Here is a 24,918-nt window from a genome sequence, read left to right as displayed (position 1 = left end):
TCTCAGCGCACGGGGACGCACGTCAGGCGGTTCAAAGAGGAGCAAAGATGGCGGACAACAAAGGCCAAGGGGATACAGAGAGCCCAGCTAGCATGGAGGTAGATCCTCCGTCGCAGCTTAACGGAGACGGTGTCGCTGGGTATTTCGATAAGACTAACGACACAGACGCTGAATTGAAGGAAGGAGACGACGGACAGTCCCGGGAAACCGCCCCGGAGACACCGACACCCAGCGCCGAGAGCAGCGAGCCCGCCGATGGAGGAGGAGGAGGAGAGGCAGAAGGAGGAGGGGAAGCAAACGCCAGTCGCAATAGCGTTAGCGTTAGCGACTCGAACACAGACAGCACCGAGCCCCCGGTAAACACTGCAGTAAACACCGCAGCAGTCACAGTGGCGGGCCCTTCTTCTTCTCCTTCCCCCGCTCCTGTTACAGAAACAGCGGCTGCTGCTGCTTCTTCGACTCCGTCCGCCGTCCCGCTAAACCTCCTGGATACGTGCGCGGTGTGTAAACAGAGCCTCCAGAGCCGCGAATGCGAACCCAAACTCCTGCCATGTCTGCACTCTTTCTGCCTGAAGTGTATCCCACAGCCGGAGAGACAAATCAGCGTGGGAGTCGCCGGTCCCCACGGACAGGACACGCATATCGGTGAGTGCACAAAAACACACCACCGACCGGAGGTTCGTGTGGATTTAATAACACACCGTCAGCCTGTCAGTAACGGGTAATAATCACACATGACCAGCTTTAGCAAAAAAACAAAAAACAAAATACACAACTTCTACCGTTTTACTGGAACTTCTTGGACCAGTGATTTGGTCGCTTTATATAGAAAAGCATCTGAGCTAGTTAGCAAACGTTAGCGAAGCTAGCGACCATTGGCCTGTAAGTCAACAAACAGACGTTTATTTCCTTTTATACCCACTACAATATGTCTGATGTGTAGACGAAGTATTTTGTGTTCTTACACGATTGGGATGGTTTGTATAACAGCAGCTACATCACAGCAGTTTTTCTCTTAACGCCTAATTCTCAGCATTAAATCTAGCACAAAGCTGAAGTCTAATAACTGATCTGTTGAAGGCTTCTTGAATACAACCCTGTCTGAAAGTGCTCAGCTTCTGTGTACCAGTGGCTCTGCTTTTACATCGAACTGCATCAATCACTTGATTGTACTCCTATAACTGCACAACCCAGTGTGTATTTACACCTCCTTTAATTGGTTTGACGTGTGACATGTGATCATTAGCTTGATTAGAAAAGTCAGAGTTCTGTCTCTTGTTCCTCATGGTGATGTTTTTTTTTTTCTTTTTCTAAAATAACCAGGATCGTATATTTTATAATGAGGCTTGTTCGGCACGTGTCCAAGCCTTTCCAATTTGCTGGACACTCAGCATAATGTCATTAGCATTTGTGAAGATAGACCTGGTCGTGTTCTCACGTATCCTTGTCGTGTACGTGTGTCTGTTCCGGTCCCGTTTGTGCCGCATGTTGTTTGTATCCACTGATCTGAGAAGATGAGCGTGGTCAGTCATGAGCACTGGTGTTTCTTAAACATTGATATACAGCTGTTTCTTATGCTCTGTATATTTCCTTTCAGGTTTTACCTCATGGCTGATGTCTGATTATTCTTACTTAGGTTCGGCCGCTCTTGTATATCTTGTCAGCCGCACGCTACTTTCCTCAGCATCAGGCAGACGAGGAGGACGCGAGCAGAATGTGTGTTATTGCGAACTGACGCATGTGATTCATGAGCTGTTGATTAACGTTAACCGTTAACAGTCGACGGGCGGGACGGGCTCGGTGATGCAGCATGTACCCGTTCATGCCTCACAGCTCCAAGCTCTTTGACTGGGCCCACTGTCTGTGTAGAGACTTTTGGTTTGCCCCGTGTTAATGCACGTTCTCATCTGGGTTGTCCGGTTTTCTCCCACTCTCCAAAAACATCCAGGGAGATGAACTGGTTTTGCTAAACTGCCCCTGGGATCCAAGTGTTTGTGTGTGTAGCACTGCAAGTGTGTATTCTCCCGCCTTGTGCCAAGCGTTCCTGGGATTGCCTCTTGACCATGATAAAGTACTTGAAAACGAATGAATTAACAGTCGATGGTATTTAATGATTGTTCGTAATGCACTGACATTTTGGGTTCATTAAGGAGAAATATGACGGACATCCTGAGTTCTCACCTTAGACAATATTACCATCGCAGGCAGCAGGAACAGGAATTATAGGAAAATTATCAACGGTCAATAGCTTGTTAAATTTATTAAAGTAACAAGTTGATTTCTGTTAGCATTTTACAATATGCAGCTTGTGTTGGGGAAATCTGAAAGCTTTCCTTCCTGGAGTGTTTCATGTGGTGGAAAACGTAAATATGCGAAATATAAAGGTCACACAAAGATGGACTTAAAGTGCTGGAGATCTAAATTGAGAGAGAGTTTAATTCCCACCCCGAACCCAGTGTGACTGAGTGTGCGTGCGCGTGTGACTGAGTGTGCGTGCGCGTGTGACTGAGTGTGCGTGCGCGTGTGACTGAGTGTGCGTGCGCGTGTGAGTGTGCGTGCGCGTGTGACTGAGTGTGCGTGCGCGTGTGACTGAGTGTGCGTGCGCGTGTGACTGAGTGTGCGTGCGCGTGTGACTGAGTGTGCGTGCGCGTGTGACTGAGTGTGCGTGCGCGTGTGACTGAGTGTGCGTGCGCGTGTGACTGAGTGTGCGTGCGCGTGTGACTGAGTGTGCGTGCGCGTGTGACTGAGTGTGCGTGCGCGTGTGACTGAGTGTGCGTGCGCGTGTGACTGAGTGTGCGTGCGCGTGTGACTGAGTGCGCGTGCGCGTGTGACTGAGTGTGCGTGCGCGTGTGACTGAGTGTGCGTGCGCGTGTGACTGAGTGCGCGTGCGCGTGTGACTGAGTGTGCGTGCGCGTGTGACTGAGTGTGCGACTAATCAGACATCAGCCTGAGCGCGTGATCAGCCTGAGAGCGCGCTTGTCTGTGACTGAGACTGTTTGCACGCGTATGAGCGCGTGTGTGACTGAGCGTGTTTGCGACCGAATGTTTGTGCGTGTGTGAGCGCGTGTGTGAGCGCGTGTGTGAGCGCGTGTGTGAGCGCGTGTGTGAGCGCGTGTGTGAGCGCGTGTGTGAGCGCGTGTGTGAGTTTGCGCGTGTGTGAGTTTGCGCGTGTGTGAGTTTGCGCGTGTGTGAGTTTGCGCGTGTGTGAGTTTGCGCGTGTGAGTTTGCGCGTGTGAGAGTTTGCGCGTGTGAGAGTTTGCGCGTGTGAGAGCGCGTTTGAGAGCGCGTTTGCGCATGTGTGAGCGCATGTTTGCCTGTGTGTGACCGAGTGTGTGAGCGTGTGTGAGACCGAGTGTGTGCTTCTGTGACCAAGTGTGTTTGCGTGTGTGTGCGTGGCACTGGGTGTGCGTGTGCGTGGCCCAGAGCGAGTGCGTGTGTGTGAGTGATGGTTTAATTTATACACATATTACATAGACACCGCTGTGCTCTGTGCTTTATCTAATCTTGCCATAAGGGAACACTGAGTGTGGCCTCTGTATTGTGGCTATATTGGAGTTTGACTGTGTCACAATGTGAACTATGGATACCTGTGGATACTATGGTTTTCTTTTTTGTCATTATGATGAATATAATTTAGGACTGAAACTTATTTTCAGTGCTTATATGCACAAAGAAAAAAGGGAGTTGGGAATCTGGGGTAAAAGGTCAGTTTTACTTTTAGCATCATGCATGTGAGATGTTTTATTCATTGAATATTTGCAGCTGTCCATTGTAGCAGTTCAGTGTTATGTAATTAATCAAAAATATCAACAGGGCTGAGTTAAAAAAAAAAGGGAAGGAACTGCATTACTTCATAATTACTATGCCACGTTTTAGATTCTAGCATTTAGTGCTTTGTTGGTTGTGCACGCGCATGTGTTTGTGTACGTGTGTATGTGTGTTTGTACACAGGTGTGTTTGTGTGCAAGTGTATGTGTATGCAGGCATGTTTGTGTGTGTTTGTGTTTGCATGCAGGCATGTTTGTTTGTGTGTGTGTGTAGGCATGTTTGTGTGTTTCCTGTGTGTTTGCTTCACTGTGTTTCCTTACGTCGTTACATATAAGAGATTAATGCGTCCTTAATGATCAGCTATTCCTTTCTTTGCTGCACGTTTTTTCCTCTTAGTTCTGCAATCTGTCACACATCCACCCATTGCATCATTTAGGGTTCTGTATTCTTTTATAATAATAAACACACACACGCATAGTTCGTGGACATCACTTTTCATTATGTTTTCATTGTTGTTCTTTACTGAATCACATGACGTTGTGCTATAGGGAAGTGACAGCAATAGGTCAGAGGTGTGTAGCAGCGCTCTGTCGCAGTTCGCAAGAAAGAAACAAAGCTTGAAGTAAACACTGATTTCAAAGGGAATTTTGTTTTCTCCTTTCTACATAAAAACTGAGCTCAGGTCCAGATGGGAGTTTTGAACGTGACCTTTCGTGGAACCAGAGCTTTCTCATTTCAATTCTCATCTGTTAAATTGGTAAAGTGTGTTTTTTAGCTGTGTTTTGTTGTAAACATTTTTTCTGATTATTAAACTGATTCAGCTGATTCATATCGTAGAGATCTCTGTTCTGCTCTTATTGACAGTAGGCTTTATTTCATTTTTGGGCACTGAACTGATACCTGAGATTCAGGGCCTCTTAAATATCACTTGAAAGACTCGACGATGATAAATGTTTCCCTCTTAATTTTATAAATGTAAAGTGCTTTGTTCGTGCTTTTGTCTTTTTCAAATTGTATTCCTAGTTAGAGGTTTTTGGTCGTACGGATTTATCTTCATAAATGTTTATTATCTCTGAGAAGAGGATTTCACTCGCTTGTTTTTTTTTTTTCCTGTGTTTGTGTGTTTAAAAAGTTTCCCGTAGTAAAGGGAAATGTTGCTTTGGGGTTTTTAATCAATCTCTCTAATATGCAGAGCTTCTTTTTTTTAGGTTGTCATTATTTGTGTTCTGAAGCATTTGCGGTTCCCAAAATGCCCCCTTTCCACCAGAAAGAACCAGGTGCTGGTTCAGAGCTGGTGCTGGTTTAAAGTTGGTTCCACTGGTGAGCCTTCTAAGAACCGATTTACCTTCCCATGGGCTAGAGAGCCATCACAGAGCCGAGTCACACGTCACTGTATACAACATTATAGAGCAACGTTAGCGCAGCAGCGGCAAACACATCCACAATGGCGGATGTTGCTTTACTGTTAATGCTCATGGCCTTCCGAACCTACGTTGGAATCCAAACGCGGAGAATCCTGATTTAAAATGATTTAAAAATGGCGCTACTAATGTTCTCTTTTGTCTTGTTGGTCACAGTAAACCTGCCCACAGCCCCTGACGCAAGCGGTTCTTAAGTCTAGACCTGCAACGTTTTTGGTGCTACATAAGAACCACTTTTCCTGGTTCAGAGCCGGTGCTTTGGGTGTCGAAAAAGAAAGAACTGATATTAAATTAGGCTCTGGCTCCGAACCAGCACTCAAACTGCCTCGGTGGAAAAGGGGCACTTGTAAGAAGAAATGGAGCATAATTATTAAGAATTTTATTTCTTTTGTAACTTTGGATCTTTTGATATTTCACTAAAATCTCTGTAATTCAGAGACAGTTATATATATATCTTTTTTTTGGAAAATGTACTATAGTCTTAAGTAAGAGGAAATCGTGCTTTATATGTTATAATATTAAAGCCAATTACAGCTTGTCTGTATTTTGTCAGCATTTGCATTTGTAAAATTTCCTTTAGCTTTTCTCAGACATGGCACTTTCTTTTTTTTCAGGAGTATGAGTCTGTATTAAAAAAGAAAAAATAGCTATCTAGACATTGGTGAATTTTTTTTAATTCCTCTCAATTCCGATCTTTCAACGCATTTACATCACAGGAGTCACAAAACGAGTCTCATCTGTACTTCACATTAAGAAGAAATTGCTCTTTAAACGTTTTAAATCGTGTTTTAAATTGAACTCTAGTCCAAGGCCATTGTTTTACAATCCCACAGGTGTTGTGAATGTTTTGGCTCTTCGGGAACGTGACTTGTTATTTGTCTAATCTCTAATAGTCACTCTGGGTGTGGTGATTATCTGTCCTCTGGGTGTTTGTCTTTGTGTGGTGTTTTATGATGCAGATATGAGCGGTGTTAATGCAGTCCATCACTTCCCTCCACTGGCTGTGTTCACTTTGGCTGCACTCAGCAGCCAATCAGAGTGGGGCTTTTCCCCAGCCGGGGATTAGAGGGAACTGGCTGATTGCAGTAAGCACTGGCTCAAACAGGCTCAAACCAGTTCGTACCGGTTCTGGCTGCAGCCGGCTAGATGGGGGGAAAGTGAATTGATGGCATGTCAAAGAGGCTATTAAGAAGAGGGAGTGATGAATGGGAACGAGGGGGAAGGGAAAAGACCTTATCAAAGTCATTATCTGATTTAAAAACCCGATTAGAGTAAAATTCAATTAGTTTTATGGATAGACTAACGCAATACCGGTGCACTCGCCAGAAAGAAAGAAAAAAATCTTTTTTCATCGTTAAATGGAAAACTGTCGCATCTGTCTCTTAAACCTTGCGACGATTTTAATCAAACAAACAAAAACCGCTACAGTAATGTAAAGGTAACGTGAAGCTTTGCTCCAGGCACAGCTCATTTCCATAGTTAAATGTATTTAAAGCATTAATATAAAAAAAAAATGATGAGATGATGAGAATGATCTGATTTGTTTGCATGATTGTTGTTGTTGTTATCCTCTAGACTTTACACTCTGTTTTGCATACGTGGGTGTGTGCAGTGAAGTATCGCTTTCATAACACACGATTTCTCAGTTAGGTTAAGCTAATATTCGGGTATGAATGTCCCTTGGTATGTTTTATCTCATTTATTTTTCCTTAAAGGCTTATCCTTATTTCCGTTATGGCTTCGTATGCACGGAGAGAGATTTTAGAAATCCTCGGTTAATGTTAATGCGGTTGGGCAAATATTACTCCAGGGTTGAAATATAATTATGAGCGGGAACGTTCTCGCTTCCAGTATATTACTTATGTACATTTCTAAGATGAGGTTTCTGAGAAACTTGGCCAGCCGTTTGAACAAATCTTTAAACACTTCTTATTAAAAAATTCCATCTGGCTGAAATATGGCAAGTATAAACGTCAGCCTGAATAAGTGAAGTCACTGCTACACACTTGTGTTTATGGGAAGAAAAAAAAAAAGAATTGGTGAGCTAATCCTGGGAAAATGTTGTACATATGACCTTTGTGATGTTCTCTTACGTTTTTTTGTTTTGTTTCTTGTTTTTGTTCTCTATCCCGATGCCAGTGAACGTCATGCGGTGTACAGTGTGCTACCAGGACTACAAACAGATCGACATGGTGGACAATTACTTTGTGAAGGACACGACAGAGGCTTCTAGCACATCGACAGAAAAATCCACGCAGGTGAGTGTCACGCGTCACTTAGTTACCCGGGGCAATCTACACCTCAGGAAAACTGAATCCTGGGATATCCTGTTTTCACGTTCACACTGCTCGCGATTTACCCTCGGATAACGATTAAACCAGTCGTATCACACTACATACTAAACCCTGTTCCTGTGTATATATTTGTACTGATTGGATAAATACAACATGCAGCCGGGTAAAATAACAGCTTGTCATCAGTGAGGAAAAACGGTGAAACGTAAGTACTCCTCAGAGGCAAGGAGACAAACAAATAAGTGTCAATTTCCATTCATTTTTAAAAAAAAAAAAAAAATTTCTTTTAAGCATGGAGAGATTTGGCCATTTTGTTGTAATGTTTGCTGCGACTGAACACAGCATGTGACATGAAGCACAAACGCCGTTCAGTTTATGATTGAATTTCTGCTGCCAACATTCTAACACCGCATTTTTTAACACTGCACGTGTGGCACCGCAGTGTGGGGTAACGCCATAGATTCTAAGTGGGGATTCATAACCCCGGGTAAAACTCTGCTTCTAAATTCCAAGTGTGATACATGACACTATCTGGTTAATCACTATGTGAAAAACCTGTAAGTGTTTGTTTTCTCGTCTCGTATTTTTTCAAGTGAACATGCAGTCGTTGTGTATCTTTGGTGTGTACATGTTCCTTAGAAGTGCGTTTGTTTGTATGGCTGAAACACTGCAGGTATGCACCAGCTGTGAAGACAACGCCAGCGCCATCGGGTTCTGCGTGGAGTGCGGTGAATGGCTATGCAAGACCTGCATCGAAGCACACCAGAGAGTGAAATTCACCAAGGATCACACGATACGTAAAAAGGAGGATGTCTCTCAAGGTACGGGTTTGACCTTCGGGTGCTCGTTTAGCATCGCCAAGGGTCGCGATCATTTAAACGACCTCCTGCTTCAAAGCCAAACACTGATTAATAAATGACGGGTTTGATCTGATTTTAAAATATATTGAAATTCAGTTTGTAGTTGTTAGTTGTGGAGATCTTGGTAAGTTGCTACAGATATGGACAAGTCATGGATTCCTGAACTAGCTCCTAGGAAAAGAAAGCTCCAGCATGCTGCACAGTTCTTTTGTGATGGTGCCTGGAAATGGAATTAACAATAAAACAACAAGCTGATCATGTGCTTTCATGCAGTCTGTTGAAAACAAGACGACCTGAGAGATGGCGAACTATTCCAACTAAATTTTTTTATCCTCTGATATTATCTCTGGTGACGAAAGATGTATTTACCCTTTGCCAAAAAGTCTTTGGCTGACATTTTAGCTATCCGCTGTGGTATTCTCTTGTCACACGCAAAGATTAATACCGGTGTCCGACTAGAGCCTTTATTTTTTTGCTCGATGAAGCGTGTAAACGTGAGGTTACGCATTAAATAATATGCCAAGTAAAAAGGGTTCGTACTAACGGCAAGGCCACGTCCTTGGTGTGTGCGCGTTGTGCGGCAGGTGGCGCCTGTTGCAGTGAGGAGCCAGTTGGAGTGGTGTTGCGTTAGAGCAAACATTTCAAGTTTTCTTTGTGAATGTCAGTAGGGGAGAACACTCAGGCTGTGGAACGAGTGAAGAGGGAAAAAAGCGCTTGTGATGGTTATATCAACAACCTACTCAACCTGCTGCTGATTAGGTAACACTGAATCAAATACTGACAGCCCAGACACAGGGTCTGCATGTCCATGGTGGTGGTGGGGTGGGGGTGGGGGTGGGGGTGGGGGGGAAGGAAGCAATCTGTGTCCCCCTTATACAGCGTTCTAGGATAAGGGGGCACATTTTATCCACGTGTCTAAGCTGAATTGATACAAAAGGATTTACAAATAAAAGCCATAAAGGAGTTGGGTATAAATTATTGATAGTTTGTGTTGGTCCCTGAATGAAAGAATGAATGCATTTTTTTTCGTTCTTTTTTTCCCCCCCCCTTCTTTTCCTGTCCTTGATTGAGTCGTAAAGCCGAAACAAATAAAGCAGTAAATATCCGACTTAATAAGAAGTCGAGAAGCTCGAAGATCTTAATCATTTGCTAGTTTTGGCCTTGTTCCAACTGCAGGGAGATCGTAATGCAGTTGCTATGGCGACAGGCAGAGTTTCGAGTGAGACTGTCTTTCGACCGCGCCGTTTTCATTACTGAGAACGCAACTCGAACAGATCTAGCGAGTAGCTGTTAAACCATATGGCCACTCAGGAGTGGCTGAGAGGGGAAACGGAGCAAGGGAAGGATTTTAGACGTGATGTGTGTGTACAAAGACAATACCACAGCCGAGATTAAACTGAGATTTAGGCATTAGCGGGATTTAGGTCATTAATGCTGCACGGCATTACGGTCTCCCGAGCTCAGTACAGCTGAGACAACACTAATTAGCTAGTGCACTGCATAATTTATTAATAATAATAGAAGCCAGTAGGGGAAAAAAATCCAATTTGCAGGAATTTTTGCACTTTTCTCTCTTCGGTTTTATAACGCAGGATTGGTTTAACACAGAAGCCACGCGCATATGATTTTAGAATTCTTAACGAGCTGTGCAGTTATTAATGAAGCGTTTCGCTTAAGCACTGCCTCCGCCCCCTTTCTGGCGATATTTCAGTTATCAAGAGTTTTCTCACTTTAAACCCTGCGAAAGATGTGTAAGTGTTCAGCTACAGTGAGAAACAGAGCAGTCATCCACCCGTTTCTCATCTCTCACACACACACACACACTCACATACACACACAAACACACACGCACACGTCAATCTTTTATTTCCCAGGTATGCCAGGTAATAACAGCCTGAAAAAGTAGCATTAGACTACTACATCTAATGCTTAGTTACTGGTTCATCCTTTTTACCAGAAACAAACCTGCAGATTTGACATGAAGCACAGAGGCCTCAGAATAAACCCACTGTAGAGTACGGAGGCCGTTCTGCCCTGGCTCTACTGTGCTTTTAAAGATCAACGACCGATAAACAATTCATTTAATTTGTTTGCGCTTTTAACAATTCACATGGGCTCAAAACAGCTTTACATAAGTATACAAACAGAATCAAAACTGTTTATCCCTAACATCTGTCCCTAATGAATGAGCCGGAGGCGACGGCAGTGAGGGAAAACTCCCTGAGATGATATGAGGAAGAAGCTTTGAGATGAACCAGAACTAGAGTCGGAGGGGAAACCACCTTCATTCGTATGATAATAGACAGCAAATAATCTAACAATGTAAACAACAATGTAAATAATGTCTTCAACAGTAGACTCAGTGGAATTAAACAACCACGTGCTCCTGAAGAACTTAACGGGTCAACCAAAAAAAATGTGGAATGTGGATACTTGACCATAACATGGTTCTTCTCCAGTCTGTTGCCTCAGTGTTGGAAGCAAGTATGTTTTTGTAGCATTACTAATTTCCCCTCAGACCTGGTCCAGCATGACGATGCACAAAGCAGATCTCCATGAAGACGTGGTATAACAAGTGATTAAAAAAACTGAACACCTTTGAGACGAACTGGAACACTGACTGCACCCCAGACCTCCTCATCCAACATCAGTGCCTGACCGCACTAAAGCTCTTGTGTCCAAAGGAGCACATATAACGACATCCAGGCTCCAAAATCTAGTGGAAAGGGGGGTTGTGGTAGGGGTGTGGTAGACTAATGGTTAAGGTGTTGGACTACTGATTGGAAGGTCATGAGTTTGAATCCCTGAGCAAGGCCGTGGCGATACAGTGTATAACTATTTGTAATCGTTAGGGACCGAATCTTTATTTATGTACAAAAGGATGTCCTTTATATCATTTTCACCAGAACAATGTGTTGTCGATTTGTTGTTAATACGTTAACGTTTTCGAAAGCTTCTGAAAATAAAAAGCACAAGCTGGAAGTTTTGTGTTCTTTTGCATGATGGATTGTGTTTAAATGTTACGACTGGGCCTTCATCGAGTTGTTTTGCTGTCGCAGAGTCAGTGAGCGCATCGGGACAGAGGACGGTCTTCTGTCCGATCCACAAACAGGAAACGCTCAAGCTCTTCTGCGAGACCTGTGACAAGCTGACGTGCAGAGACTGCCAGCTGCTGGAGCACAAAGAACACAGGTCAGACATCTATACACATCATCAGTGTTAGTATCACCTAACCGCAGACACGAGCTCGTATACTTCCCCACTGTTCTTTATTTCAAGCACGTTCCCACTTCTCTCAGATTATTTACAAGGCTTTCATGAGTTTTAGGTGTCTTAAACCAGCGAGTTACGTTCAATTTACACCTGAGACTGAGAATCGCGTGTACGGATGTTACTCTAGCCCTGTTTGAGCTGGGTTAGCTTCCTCCAAATACACAGCTCTTTCAGTCCTGTTTCACCCACATGGTAATGTGATAACTAAACCCGGTCATAGACATCCTGCTTTAGTGTTTACCGTCATAATTGTAGACGGATATCTGCGGCAGTTTAGACAAACAACTCCCGATTAGTAATCCGATCTCAATCGGTAGGTCATAATCATAACAAATGGCATTAATAGTTGGATTAGTGTTGTTTTTTTTTAACAACACATTACAATGAACGTAAATGCTTAGACCTTTCACAAAGCTTTTCAGTTCTTTATTTACAATAACCACCTGATTAAATAAAATCTTTTTTGGTTAAAATGGCTGTATTTAGTCTTTTTTTAATTAGATTTTAGATTTTAGAAATTAGATTTTCTAAGTCACTTTACTCCCAGGGTCCACCAGTGGGTCTGGAGTCGCATTCGTACATGTACTCTTTTCCCTGTAGCATCTCTGTATTTACAGATAAATAACGTTTTAAAGTGATTATGATCTAAGACGTTATGAGGCTGCGATTCAGAGACGCTAACCTGTTATTTATGTCTCGTCTGCATTAATATCCTCTCCAGCTAAATCTGCCTAAATACATTAAAACGCCTCCTGAATTGCTTGTTCCCTGTGGCAGGTACCAGTTCCTGGAAGAAGCATTTGAGAATCAGAAAGGAATCATTGAGACCTTTATGGCCAAACTGCACGAGAAGAGGAATTTCGTACAGTTTTCCGCATCTCAGGTGCAAAATAGGTAAGACTCGAAATTACCGTTGCACTGCTGATGAAACGTGAGTATTCCATAGGGTTGCAAACGGGCGGAAAGTTTCCGGTAGATTTCCGGTAAATTCCCGGAAACTTTCCATGGGAACTTAATCTGGGGAATTTTGGAAATATTCCAAATTGGAAACTTTACGGGAATTTATGGAAATTATTTGGAAATATAGGGAAATGTATATAAACTATATCATATACAAACATAAATAAACATTTTGTTTGGTCATAAGCAGACATGCATGCAAGGTAATACAAATTTTAAAAATGATGTCGTGACTGATTTAATTGTAAGTAGAACTTTGATTCTTTCATTGAGTAACACAAAAGCATAATAAACATTATAATACATAATAATAAACATCATAAACTTAATAATTGAAATAACCATTATTTTATAGAGGATTTTTTTTTTTTTAATTTTAGGGGTGGGTCATCAAATTATCTGTGCATGTGGTAACACTCCTGCTTATTAAGAGTTAGTAAGGTAGTTATTACGTTTAGGTATTGGCTACAATTAAGAATGTAGAATAAGGTAATGCAGAATAATGCATTAATATGTGCTAATAAATAGCCAATATTCTAATTTAATATTCATGCTAATAAGCGACTAGTTAAATGACCCTAAAATAAAGTGTTACTGTGCATGTTATGGAAGAATGTAAGTACATGCAGGGGGTTTGGCCTCAATGGCCCTCCAGTAAGCAGTGTGCTGTGTGCAAGTGAACTTAAATTGCATTAAATCTTGTTGTTTTAAACAAAATTATGCTGCAAGATTTTTTTTAACTAAATTTAAGTTCCTTGTTATAGGCAAATCTGCATTTTTTTTAAAAATTCCCAGTTTATTTCCATATATTCCCGTTAATTCCCATGGAAAGTTTCCAGCCTTGAAAATTCCCGGAATTTTCCAACCCTAGAATTCCAGGTGTGTTACAGGAATTGTGATCAGTTCAGCCCTTTGTTTTATATAATACTGTACAATACTCGGGACGTAAAAAATTTTGAACACTTGTTCGTTATTTTATCGGCTGTTTTCTCTTTCCTCTCGTTACAGATTAAAAGAGGCGTCTGAGACGCACAAGAAGGTTGAGCATGAGATTAAGATCGCAGTCTTTACGCTTATCAACGAAATCAACAAGAAAGGCAAATCTCTACTTCAGCAGCTGGAGGTATGGGGCGAGTGTTGGTGCAGAAATGTGAAAACAACAGACTTTTTTGTGTTTAGCGTTTTTTTTTTTTGTTTTTTTTTATTATGAATTATAGCCAGACTGTTAGAACTGTTGTGTTCAAATTAACACCTTCAGACCAATCGGAATTTTAAACAAAAATTGTGTTGTGTAGATAGGAGATTATCACGCTTTTAGTAAAGGGAACTAAAATTTTACACCCCTCTCTGTTGCCCTGTTGTAGAGCGTGACGAAGGAGCGCACTGTGAAGTTACTAAACCAGCAGCGGGACATCAGCTCACTGGCACAGCAGATCCTGCATGTTCTGCGCTTCACACACTGGGCCATCAGCAACGGCAGCAGCACCGCATTGCTTTACAGCAAGAGACTGGTGAGTCATGCCGATCTGAGCCTAAACTACTAGGATGGATGAGATGTTTTTAGCAAACATCTAAGAACTTCAATTAAAAAAAGAACCGGAAGACATGATTTAACCATATGTCAATGTAGAGGTCCCACAATCCTGCCTGCAAGTTACCACATCACTTGTAATTAAACGTAGCCAAGCAAGAACATTTTAAATTCATCTAAGTTGAACCACAGTTGTGGTTTACTTAAATAAAGAATGAACATTTGGTGCCCATTTTGCCCGATAAGGCTCCCTAGTGCAAGTGTAAATGTCACACCAGAGGTGAGAAACTTTCTCTGCATCCGGCTTCAAGTGTGTGAAAGAGGTGTAAGGCCCTGTTCACACATGGCTTATCACGCATACTGGGTGATCAGATCACACACAGCCAGCATCAAGCGCGGGTGTGAACACAGGGTTCAGATGTGTCTCAAAGATGCCTCGTGATCCGATCTCTCAGGCTGTGATCAGAGGCGGAATTTGTTGTCTCGATGTGTCCAAGGCGGCCCCGAAGGACTTAATCAACCCCTTCACCGACTATGCTATATTTATGCATTTGATGATGATCAAATTTAATCACAAACGAATAAGCCAACGTATCAGATCTCTTCCCTGTGAGTGAAGTACACTTGACCAAACGTGGCATGTCCTTCAGGGAAATATCAATAAACTCCTAACTAGTTCCATTTTATATGCACATGATGACTGTGCACACGCCACCGGCCACATGCTGATCTGTCAGCATTTAAGTGTCTGTTAGCCAGAGCCACACTTCTCTTAAGAGATGTCCACTAGGTGGCAGGTCAGAGCTGAAACATCACTAGCCAGCAAGTGACCATGTCAACGCCTAAGGCATGCCTGTGTTCATGGCAATTTTTCACTTCTAAATTTTGTACGACTGCATACGACTCAAACGGCTTTATAAGATCTTGCGCACAAGCTGCACTGTCCCCCATAGTGGGTTACGTTCTGTGCTGTTGCGATCATGTGATTCAATTTATACACTTTGCTTTGTTTTAGAGACATAATGATTTAAATGACCTTCTGATGTCTTTCCCTAGATCACATACCAGCTGCGTTTCCTGCTTAAAGCTCGTGTTGATCCGGTGTCTCATGCCAACGGAGCGGTCCGCTTCTTCTGTGACCCCACCTTCTGGGCCAAGAACGTCGTAAATCTTGGTAAAGAAAACACCAAAAAAAAAACTCCAGCGTTAAGGCAAATCACTTCATTGCAACTTACTGAATCACTACATAAACATTAAAGCAAAATCGTTTTTTTGTCTCCTTTTGCAGGGAACTTGGTGATTGAGAAGGTTCCCCCACCAGCCCCCCACCCTCAAAACATGATGGTGGGTCAGCAGATTTCCCCAGGCCACAATGCGGCAGGAAAACACCCCGGGCAGATCAACCTGGCACAGCTGCGCCTGCAGCACCTGCAGCAGGCTGCTTTTGTGCAGAAACAACAGCAGCAGCAGCAACATCAGCAGCAACATCAGCAGCAGATGCAGCAGCAAATGCGCATTGCCTCGCAAATGTCCCAGCATCCACGGCAGGGAGGACCAGCTCAGATGTTACCGCAGCAAGTGAGCGCTGTGTGTGTGTGTGTGTGTGTGTGTGTGTGTGTGTGTGTGTGTGTGTGTGTGTGTGTGTGTGTGTGTGTGTGTGTGTGTGTGTGTGTGGGAGTGTGTGGGAGTGTGTGGGAGTGTGTGGGAGTGTGTGGGAGGGAGTGTGAGGGAGTGTGTGTGTGAATGAGTGTGTGTGTGTGTGTGAATGAGTGTGTGTGTGTGTGAGAATGTGTGTGTGTGTGTGTGTGTGTGAGAATGTGAGTGTGTGTGTGTGTGTGTGAGAATGTGAGTGTGTGTGTGTGTGTGTGAGAATGAGTGTGTGTGTGTGAGAATGAGTGTGTGTGTGTGTGTGAGAATGAGTGTGTGTGTGTGTGTGAGAATGAGTGTGTGTGTGTGTGAGAATGAGTGTGTGTGTGTGTGAGAATGAGTGTGTGTGTGTGTGTGAGAATGAGTGTGTGTGTGTGAGAATGAGTGTGTGTGTGTGTGTGTGAGAATGAGTGTGTGTGTGTGTGAGAATGAGTGTGTGTGTGTGTGTGAGAATGAGTGTGTGTGTGTGAGAATGAGTGTGTGTGTGTGTGTGAGAATGAGTGTGTGTGTGTGTGTGAGAATGAGTGTGTGTGTGTGAGAATGAGTGTGTGTGTGTGAGAATGAGTGTGTGTGTGTGTGTGAGAATGAGTGTGTGTGTGTGTGAGAATGAGTGTGTGTGTGTGTGTGTGTGTGAGAATGAGTGTGTGTGTGTGTGTGTGTGTGAGAATGTGTGTGTGTGTGTGTGAGAATGAGTGTGTGTGTGTGAGAGAGTGTGTGTGTGTGTGTGTGTGTGTGTGTGTGTGTGTGTGTGTGAGAATGAGTGTGTGAGAGAATGTGTGTGTGTGTGTACACTTTTCCTGTAGAATATCAGTACACTATAAACTTTGAAATAAGTTTAAAAAAAGTGGTGAAAAGTAGACGTGATTCCTCTGCACACACGTTCCCTCTGCACACACATTCCCTCTGCACACACATTCCCTCTGCACACACATTCCCTCTGCACACACATTCCCTCTGCACACACATTCCCTCTGTACACACAAGTACTCTGATTAGTGCCTGATTTTTAAAAATAAAATAAATTTCAGTCAGCGTCCTGCGTTACCGCTAATAAGTGTCGTCTTTTTGTTTTAGCCTCCGAGACTCATCAGTATGCAGTCGCTGCAGAGGGAGGGTGTTAACGGTGGGCCCCACATGTACCCCCCTCCCCCTCACCTGCGCATGGCCAACTCGCAGAACCGCATGCCTGTGGCTCAGCCTCGGCTTAACGGTCAGCCGTATCCCATGATGCAACCGCAGCTCCAGAGACAGGTCAGTGCTTTACACACTTTACGTTTTGGACTCTGGAGTAGTGTTTAACCTCATTTCACAGCATCTCGACCCGTTTTCTTTTCCCCGTTTTCAGCATTCCAATCCTGGCCACGCAGGCCCCTTCCCTGTTACATCCATGCACAACGTCAGTGCCACCAACCCCACCAGCCCCACCAGTGCCAGTATGGCAAGTGCCCATAGCCACCGGGGTCCCACCAGCCCTCTAGTGGGCCCCATCGAGCTCATTCCTTCAGTGACCAACCCTGAGAACCTGCCCTGCCTCCCTGACATCCCTCCCATTCAGGTACACACACACCCTGCTCTTGAACTGAGCTTATCTCTACTGGTTTGAACTCTTTAGGATCTACTTATGAAAATGTGATATGTTATTTATCTGTTTGTCAGTTGGAAGATGCAGGTTCCACCATGTTGGACAATATCTTAAGTCGCTGCATCTCTGCTAACTCTCAACTCCCAACTCTGGCAACCAGCAATCTCAACTCCTCACCGGGTCCCTCCACACACTCCCCGGGGTCATCTGGTACGTCAGACTTAATGCATATGTCTAAAAACAAAATAAAATGAAAAGGAAAAAAAAAAAAGAAGTAAATAATAGCTGTGGACGAAAGAAGTAGATGATCACAAGAAAATCATTGCTGCTGTTAAAACATTCTTATTGTTATTATCTGTAAGAACACTTTAGTAAGTAAGGTAAGAATAGTGGTGATATGCTATGGATAAGGTGAACAAATTTAACAGCGAAATGACTTTTATATATACATAATAAAAATATATTTAGTGAAGTGTATGGATGTTTTGTTTTGAACGCATGTTCATTGTTTTCCAGGGTTATCGAACTCGCTCACTCCCGTACGGCCGTCCAGCTCCTCCAGCACAGGAAGTCGCGGCAGGTAAGTGGTGCATCGTAGCAGTGTAAACTTGTTGTGCTGTTGCACTTTTCCCCTCATGTTGGTCATTAGAACGATGTGATAATTAACAGGAGCATGTGCGAGGTGCTGCAGGTGCTTTCACATGGTGACTGTATCCAGTATTTATTTATTTATTTATTTATTTTTAACATGACAGACAATATTATTGGTCTGTTTATTGTTAAACGTTACCCACCAAACTGTGTGTGTGTTGTAGCCGAGGGTCAGCTGGTAGTTCAGGGCCCGGGAACACAGCACCGGAACAGGTGAAGGTCAAACAGGAGCCTGGAGCGGAGGAAGAGTGTGGATTCTCTGGGGCAAACGTCAAGTCAGAACGGGTTAAAGATGGTCGACGGAGCGCCTGCATGGTATTCTGACTCCTCTCTGATGCATGATACTTCTCTCTACCATTATGTGTTACTATTTGTGCTGGTGTGCTAGTCTCACTTATTTCCTTTCCTCTCCCTGTGTCTAGATGAGCAGTCCAGAGGCCAGCTTGACTCCTCCTCTCCCCGTGCTGGGTTCCGTGTCCACCGGTTCTGTGCAGGACATTTTAAGGACGCTGGGAGAAAACATCAAAACGGAGCCGCAGAGCGAGAACCAGCCGCCGTCCTGTAGCAGCACACAAAACCCGAGCTTCAAAAGCAGCGCTCATTTCACCAACGGGACCCAGACCACTGTGTTTTCCCATCGCTCTCAGAGGGGCAGCACCAGCGGCTCTCAGACCAACGCTAACAGCCAGTCGAACACGGAAGGAAAAGAGGACGACCCGAACGAAGACTGGTGTGCAGTGTGTCAGAATGGGGGAGAACTCCTGTGCTGTGACCGCTGCCCTAAAGTCTTCCACATCACCTGTCATATTCCTACACTCCGCTCCTCGCCCAGGTTAGCGTCAACCATCATAACACACGGGTGCATCCTATAATTACCCTGGAGCACTCTACACTCCTGGGATATCCTGTTTCACCTGTTCGCACTGCTCACACTTTACACCGAGTTAAAGGTGGGGTGTCCATTGTTTGAAAGCCAATGTTGACATTTGAAATCACCAAAACAAACACGCCCCTAGCCCAAATGGGTCCCACCCCTGTTTTGATAGCTCCACCCCACACATACACAAGACAAGTATAACCCAAGTATTAGGGCAGAACCTGTTGGGGCAGCTGACCGAGGGTATTTTTTTATTTATTTTTTATCAATAAACACACTCAATGAGTAATACTATGGTAATACAAATGTGTTTCTATAGTACGGTGTGTTGTACCGTGAAAGGTTTATCTCCCTTTCACACGGAAGACGCTCAGTTCTCTCCAGCGCTGGAAAGCTTATCCTATATTAACACGTCCTACTTCTTACCTTATCGTAAGCCTTTCTTCGCTTTCTTTCTTTGTTTTTATCCTCCATGTCAATGTTAAAACCGCTTTCTGCTAATGTCACACATGCGCACTGAACACTCTCCGCCGCATATTGACAAGACCCGCCCCTTTCTGCTCATTGGCTACACGTTAGTTTTGTTTTTGTTTTGTTTGGCGGCCCGACGCAGTTTTCTGAAGCATTTCTCAAAAACTGAGACCCCACCTTTAACCATTAATCCTGGCTGTTTTTTATAGTCTGACGTATCGCACCGTACATTCCTAAACCCTGTTCCTGTGTACATATTTGTGGTGTCATCAACCACGATTGGACAAATACAACACACAACAGGTTCACGCAACTAGCGGCTTGTGATCAGTGAGAAAAAACAGTGCCACGTAAATCCTCCTCACCGGCAAGAAGACACGGACAGTGGAAGAAGTATTTCTCCATTTTTAATGACCGATAGGATATCTTTCAGTATCTTAAAGGCTATCACGTTAAATGGCTTCTCACGAGGACTTGACAGCTACTTTTATTTGAAACGCACCTCGTGTTCATTTAAGCAAGCCACGTAGGTTACGTCTTGGACAAATCACGAGCCAGGACGCGTGACCTCGGCTTTCTGCAGCTTCACTCCTCTTTCTCACTCTCTCTCCTTTCTCTCTCTCTTCTTTTCTGTTCATACAGTGGAGACTGGATGTGCACATTTTGCAGAAGTCTGTCCAACCCTGAGATAGAGTATAATTGTGACGATGATCCTCCTGGTAAGAAAGACCAGAGCGAGCAGAGTCTGAGTCCTGAGGACCAGAGGGTGAGTTTCCTCTGACTGACCGTTACTGCTATGTACATTCTATTGATTGTGATGGTGTATATAATCAGTATTTAGTTTGTTTTTTCCTTTCTTTTTTTTTTTTAAAAAAAAATTTGTTTCTTTGTCTGTTTTACAGAGGTGTGAGCGTCTGCTGCTTTATTTATTCTGCCACGAGTTGAGTGTAGAGTTTCAGGAACCGGTTCCTTCTTCGGTAAGATGGTTAGATTATTACATTTTGCCATTCGAGTAGTGTTTCCTTTGTCAGGTTTAACCTTTAAATGTTTATCACTGAGTCTCCCAGTGTTAGTGTTCATGTAGCGAGAGTGTTTGTAAGGATGTTAAACCCTTTATCACACCGAATCCTTCCAGGGGCCGTTCAATTTTATAGTGCATTTAATGGACACTGTCAATGGACACTGTCTCAAAGCAGCTTTACACAACATAAAATGTTTATCTACATTCATTTGAATTTATCCCTAATGAGCAAGATGTAGTCAGACTTATTTGTTTATTTATTTATTTAAACCAGGTGCCTAACTACTATAAGATCATAAAACACCCCATGGACCTGAACCTGGTGAAGAGAAAGCTGCAGAGGAAGCACCCGCAGCACTACCAGAGCCCCAAAGAGTTTGTCTACGACGTCCGTTTGGTGTTTAGCAACTGTGCCAAGTACAACGAGGTGAGTGAGAGCATGTCCACGCCAGCTAAGGGTCCAGGACTTAATGCATGTGGGAACAATGATGTGGTGTGTGTGTGTGTGTGTGCGCGCGCGCGCGCGTGTGTCTGTGTTTGGATCTTATTCTTAAAAAAAGGTATTTATTCCCTACCTGCAGGTTTTGGATAAATGCATAACCAAACAAATAGATGTAAATGTTCGTTGTTTGAATCAGCACACAGGAAGCAATTTGTTTTGCATGAGTCTGGTGCACCGTGTACACTCAATCTTTCGTAACACACCCGTACTAACAAGTGAATGGACCTGATTATGGCTTATGGACATTTTGTAGTGTTTATGAATGCAATGGCTGTTAAGTATTTTAAACACTTTCCCACCCACTGTTGCATTTGTTACATTTGTGTCACACACATTGCATGTTTTGTTTTTTGTTTTTTTTTAAAAAAAATTATTAATTAATTAATTAATTTTTTTTTTTTATTATTATTATTTATTTATTTTTTTTTTTAAAGTAAAAATCCAGATGTTGCCTGATGTTGAGTTCAGTGTTATGGTGCGTTCTCACAGAAGCCTTGGTTAGATTAGATTGTTTGTTTATTCAAATGACTTTATATTAATATGTAAACTAGTTCTACTTAACATATTAAACAAATCAATACGGGGTGGGGTGGGGGGTCGTTTACACTGTGTAAATCACCGATAAGCAAATAGATTTGAAATGCAAAACACGTTCCCTCGTAGACCGAACAGTCATTAATCATCAAGCCCTGACTCCATCGCCATTATAAAGTTGTATTCCGTCACTTTTACGCCAATTATATACGGAATACAACGTGGCATAATGTAACGTTAAGGGAAAACAATCAACAACGTGATTGTGATGCAGCACGAAGGTAACGGGGTTACGCTCACCTCCGCGTCGCATCAGCCTGACTCACGCCACCCTGACGGTAAATATTTTCCTTTAACCGCATGTCCCGTGGTGCTCTACTCCTTTTCTACCACAGCAGTCGGTGTTATGTGTTAGGCCGTACTCTCCACCACCATGGGGTTCATTTCCAACGACGTGTTGAATCAAACGCATGCGAGTTGTTCTGGAGGCTCGTGCTGCTTCAACACATTCCTTTAACTCTTCACCCGCCTGAAGCTCCTCTGTCATACCCGATTTAATCCAATAGTCAAATAATCCAAATAACTTGAATTTAAGTAAGAGTAGGAAAGAACATCCTCTTTTATAGGAGTCTGTGTTTATCTTTTTACCAGCAGTAACCCGTCGTCGTCTTCTGCTCGTCAGCAGAAAACACTTACTCGAACACGTTTAGGCCGAAAAGGTGCGAGTCACATCCTGGTAATCAGCATTCTGTTGAGTATGAATCTAGTGTAATTGCATTGTTTGAGCACCAGAGGTCTTAATCTGCACCAGACTTCTAGCACGCTGGTCACATGACGGCACTCTTTCTTGGCGCGCTTGTAGCATTTCCAGGAATCGTCTTCACTTGTAAAGTGACCCAATGATCTGGATCAATGATGACACGTAGGTTGTGTGGTTGTACAACCATGTTCTAAGAGTTAGACAGAGCTTTTAAAAGGACACGAGCCCGAGAGAGGCTGCAAAAATCAGGGCATTTTAGCTGACTTTGGAGCGGATTAAAATAATCACTCTGTTTTATTTATTCTGTTAATTAAGAGAATTTATTTAATTTAATTTATTATACGTGCAGTACATTTTGGTTTTTTTTTTTGGTTAAGACCCTAATATTGGTGGCTTGGGAGTAACAGGGTTCACGTTAACTAACAATGTTTCCACACAAGGTCCTGGTGTAAATGAAAGTAAATGCTGTGAGAATAGAGGACAATTTAGAAGTGATTCATGAAATCCAGTCTCAAGTGTTATCTGTAAACACTTCAGCTGTCCACTCGTGATTGGATCACCCGAGGAAGTGTTAACGCTAGCTTTTAAACGTGGCCCAACACTCGCTGCTAACTTGTTTCCAATCAGATCTTTTGAGGAGCTGATCTTTGATCGAGTGTCGTCGTAATGTATCCACATATTAAGCAGCTTGATGGTCAATTCCTAAAATGCCATTATGGCTCAAAGGCTCTTAGTGTAATCAGTCCTTTAATGAAAGCGATTGGTGAAGGGGTTATTAAAGACCACAAGACATCCAAAGGCTTCTTCGTCTGTCTCTATTCACTGTGTATCAGCTCTTCATCTGTGACTGGCGTTCATGTCATTAACAAACTTGTATTTATTCAGTAAAAACATCTCGAGATGTCGGTGCCAAAATTTTGTAGAAAAAGGCAACAGAGATTTTTAGATCAGGAATTATGTGTATGTGACAGGAAAGTTTCCGTGACTTTACAGTATTCTTTCTTGCAATGCCTCTGCTGGAATCAATGTCAAAGAAGCACTATATACTTTATCAATTCGAGAATTCATTTTTTTTTTCTTGTTAGACAAAGATTTTATCAAAATATCGAGACATCAAAAACAATTGACTTTTTAAAAAAGTCAATTTTTTAATTCAGACTGAATATTGTGCTCCTTGGACATTTTATGCTCCTCAAGTACAGTTGAGGTTGTCGCCTCTCTGTATGTATGGTATAAAATATTTCTTCCCCCTTTCTGTTTTTCTTTTTTTTTTCTATTTTATTGCACTATCACCAACCCCTTTTTAGATGTCTCGAATAATCCAGGTATATGATGAGGAGAAACAGAGTAATGTGCAGGTAAGCCGTTCCGTAAAACACACACCGATGGAGGGTTGGGGCAGGTGCGTTGGCGTCCGAGCCACTTAACCCTCTGCTCTAATTCTCCCCTCTTTTGCTCTTCCTCATCTCTCATTCTTCTCGATCTCTCTGTCCTTTTTCTCCTCCCTCCCTCCCTCTCTTTCTCTCTTCCCTTTCGCAGGCCGACTCCGAGGTCGCCGAGGCAGGGAAGGCCGTGAGTCTGTACTTTGAGGAAAAGCTGGCCGTGATGTATCCTGACCAGAGTTTCCCAGTGGAACCAGAGAAAAGATCCCGGGACGAAAGCACCACCGAGGAAGCGGCAGAGGAATCGGATGACGATTTCGTGCAGCCGAAACGGAAGAGGTTAAAACCGGAGGAAAAGCCCGTGCACATAAAGTGAAGGGGGGGGGATCCTGCAGGACGTAAGAGCTGCAAAAACCAGTGTTGTTGGTCTTCCTCACAATCTCTCATGCGTTCTGACTCATGCTGGACTCTACCGTATCCAGAGCACACGTTCCTGTCCTGCTTACTACAAGGGTTTATTGTAAATACGTATGAACTATGAAACATGAGTCTTAAAAGTTTCTTTGACTATTTTTTGGGGAGATGTCATCAGATGAGTTGGATTTTGTCTTTGGTCTGTGTCTCATCAGAAGGCGCAGACAAGGACTAAAAAAAACTTGTATTTAAAACTGAGTTTGGACTTAAGTAAACAATTGTTTTTTTTTTGTTTGTTTTTTTTTTTTAAATATCATATATTGACCATATTTGTAAATCTGTTGTGATTTATGCTTTATAAAAGGACTGAAATTCCCAGCTATTCGTCTTGCTGTATGATAAACAGTTCTGGCTTATCTGCTCCTTGTATACATGCATTTGTTCCATTGCAGTTTTGTGCTCTTCTGTAAATAATTCATCTCAGTTCGAGAGGTTGATTTAATGATCATGTTCCCTCCCTCCCCCCCAATAAAAGAGTCACCACTGTATTTTCGCAAATCTCAGACTCCCCTTTCGGATGTATATACAGTACAATGCCGGCATGTCGTCACGAAGTTTTCTAAGGGAACGATGCTAAAAGTCCCTGAAAAAACACTAAGATGTAATCTAAACATAAGATGGAGTTTAATATGAATATTTTATTTTTAAAGAATGTTATTTTAGTGCATTAAAGGTGCAGTTTGTAATTTGAAAAAAAAATGAAAAGGTGAATTTTTAGATATAAAACTTATATAATAGCTGTTAAGTGAAAGTATAAATTGCAGTATTGCTGTACAGTTGATCTGGCTAGTTTCTTACATTTAAGCTTTTGTTGACATTTTTTTCTGGCCCTGAAACTAACTGCGCCCCCTGTCACTGAGACCTACATAAAGGACTTTTCACTTTTGAATCTCTTTTTGTATGGTCATGC

At 42.9% G+C, this 24,918-nt stretch overlaps 1 protein-coding gene across 2 annotated transcripts; it reads left to right on the top strand.

Annotated features, from left to right (window-relative positions):
- On the top strand, nt 1-24,496 carry trim33 (tripartite motif containing 33). 2 transcript variants are annotated; one of them, XM_060880961.1, is made up of 20 exons: nt 1-645; nt 7,329-7,447; nt 8,157-8,304; nt 11,403-11,535; nt 12,394-12,510; nt 13,585-13,699; nt 13,941-14,087; nt 15,164-15,281; nt 15,396-15,685; nt 16,829-17,005; nt 17,100-17,309; nt 17,411-17,546; nt 17,853-17,916; nt 18,152-18,302; nt 18,410-18,819; nt 19,978-20,101; nt 20,238-20,312; nt 20,631-20,783; nt 23,460-23,510; nt 23,692-24,496. In XM_060880961.1, the coding sequence occupies exons 1-20, from the start codon at nt 48-50 to the stop codon at nt 23,908-23,910; spliced, it is 3,555 nt and encodes a 1,184-aa protein (XP_060736944.1). In that variant the 5' UTR covers nt 1-47; the 3' UTR covers nt 23,911-24,496. The 2 variants fall into 2 exon arrangements, with proteins under 2 accessions (XP_060736944.1, XP_060736945.1); XM_060880962.1 differs by lacking the exon at nt 23,460-23,510.
- Nucleotides 24,497-24,918: the final 422 nt, after the last annotated feature.

The sequence above is a fragment of the Tachysurus vachellii genome, chromosome 11, assembly GCF_030014155.1.
Source record: "Tachysurus vachellii isolate PV-2020 chromosome 11, HZAU_Pvac_v1, whole genome shotgun sequence".
In the NCBI taxonomy this organism is placed as follows: Eukaryota; Metazoa; Chordata; class Actinopteri; order Siluriformes; family Bagridae; genus Tachysurus; species Tachysurus vachellii.
The sequence above is the reverse complement of the archived record's forward strand: the minus strand, read 5'-3'. Positions and strand labels throughout refer to the sequence as shown.

Excerpts from the sequence above, each read along its gene's own strand:
- trim33 (XM_060880961.1), top strand. The coding sequence starts at position 48 with ATGGCGGACAACAAAGGCCAAGGGGATACAGAGAGCCCAGCTAGCATG. Across the intron at positions 17,006-17,099 it reads AACCGCAGCTCCAGAGACAG|CATTCCAATCCTGGCCACGC; the intron begins GTCAGTGCTTTA and ends CCCCGTTTTCAG. Across the intron at positions 20,313-20,630 it reads AGGAACCGGTTCCTTCTTCG|GTGCCTAACTACTATAAGAT; the intron begins GTAAGATGGTTA and ends TATTTAAACCAG.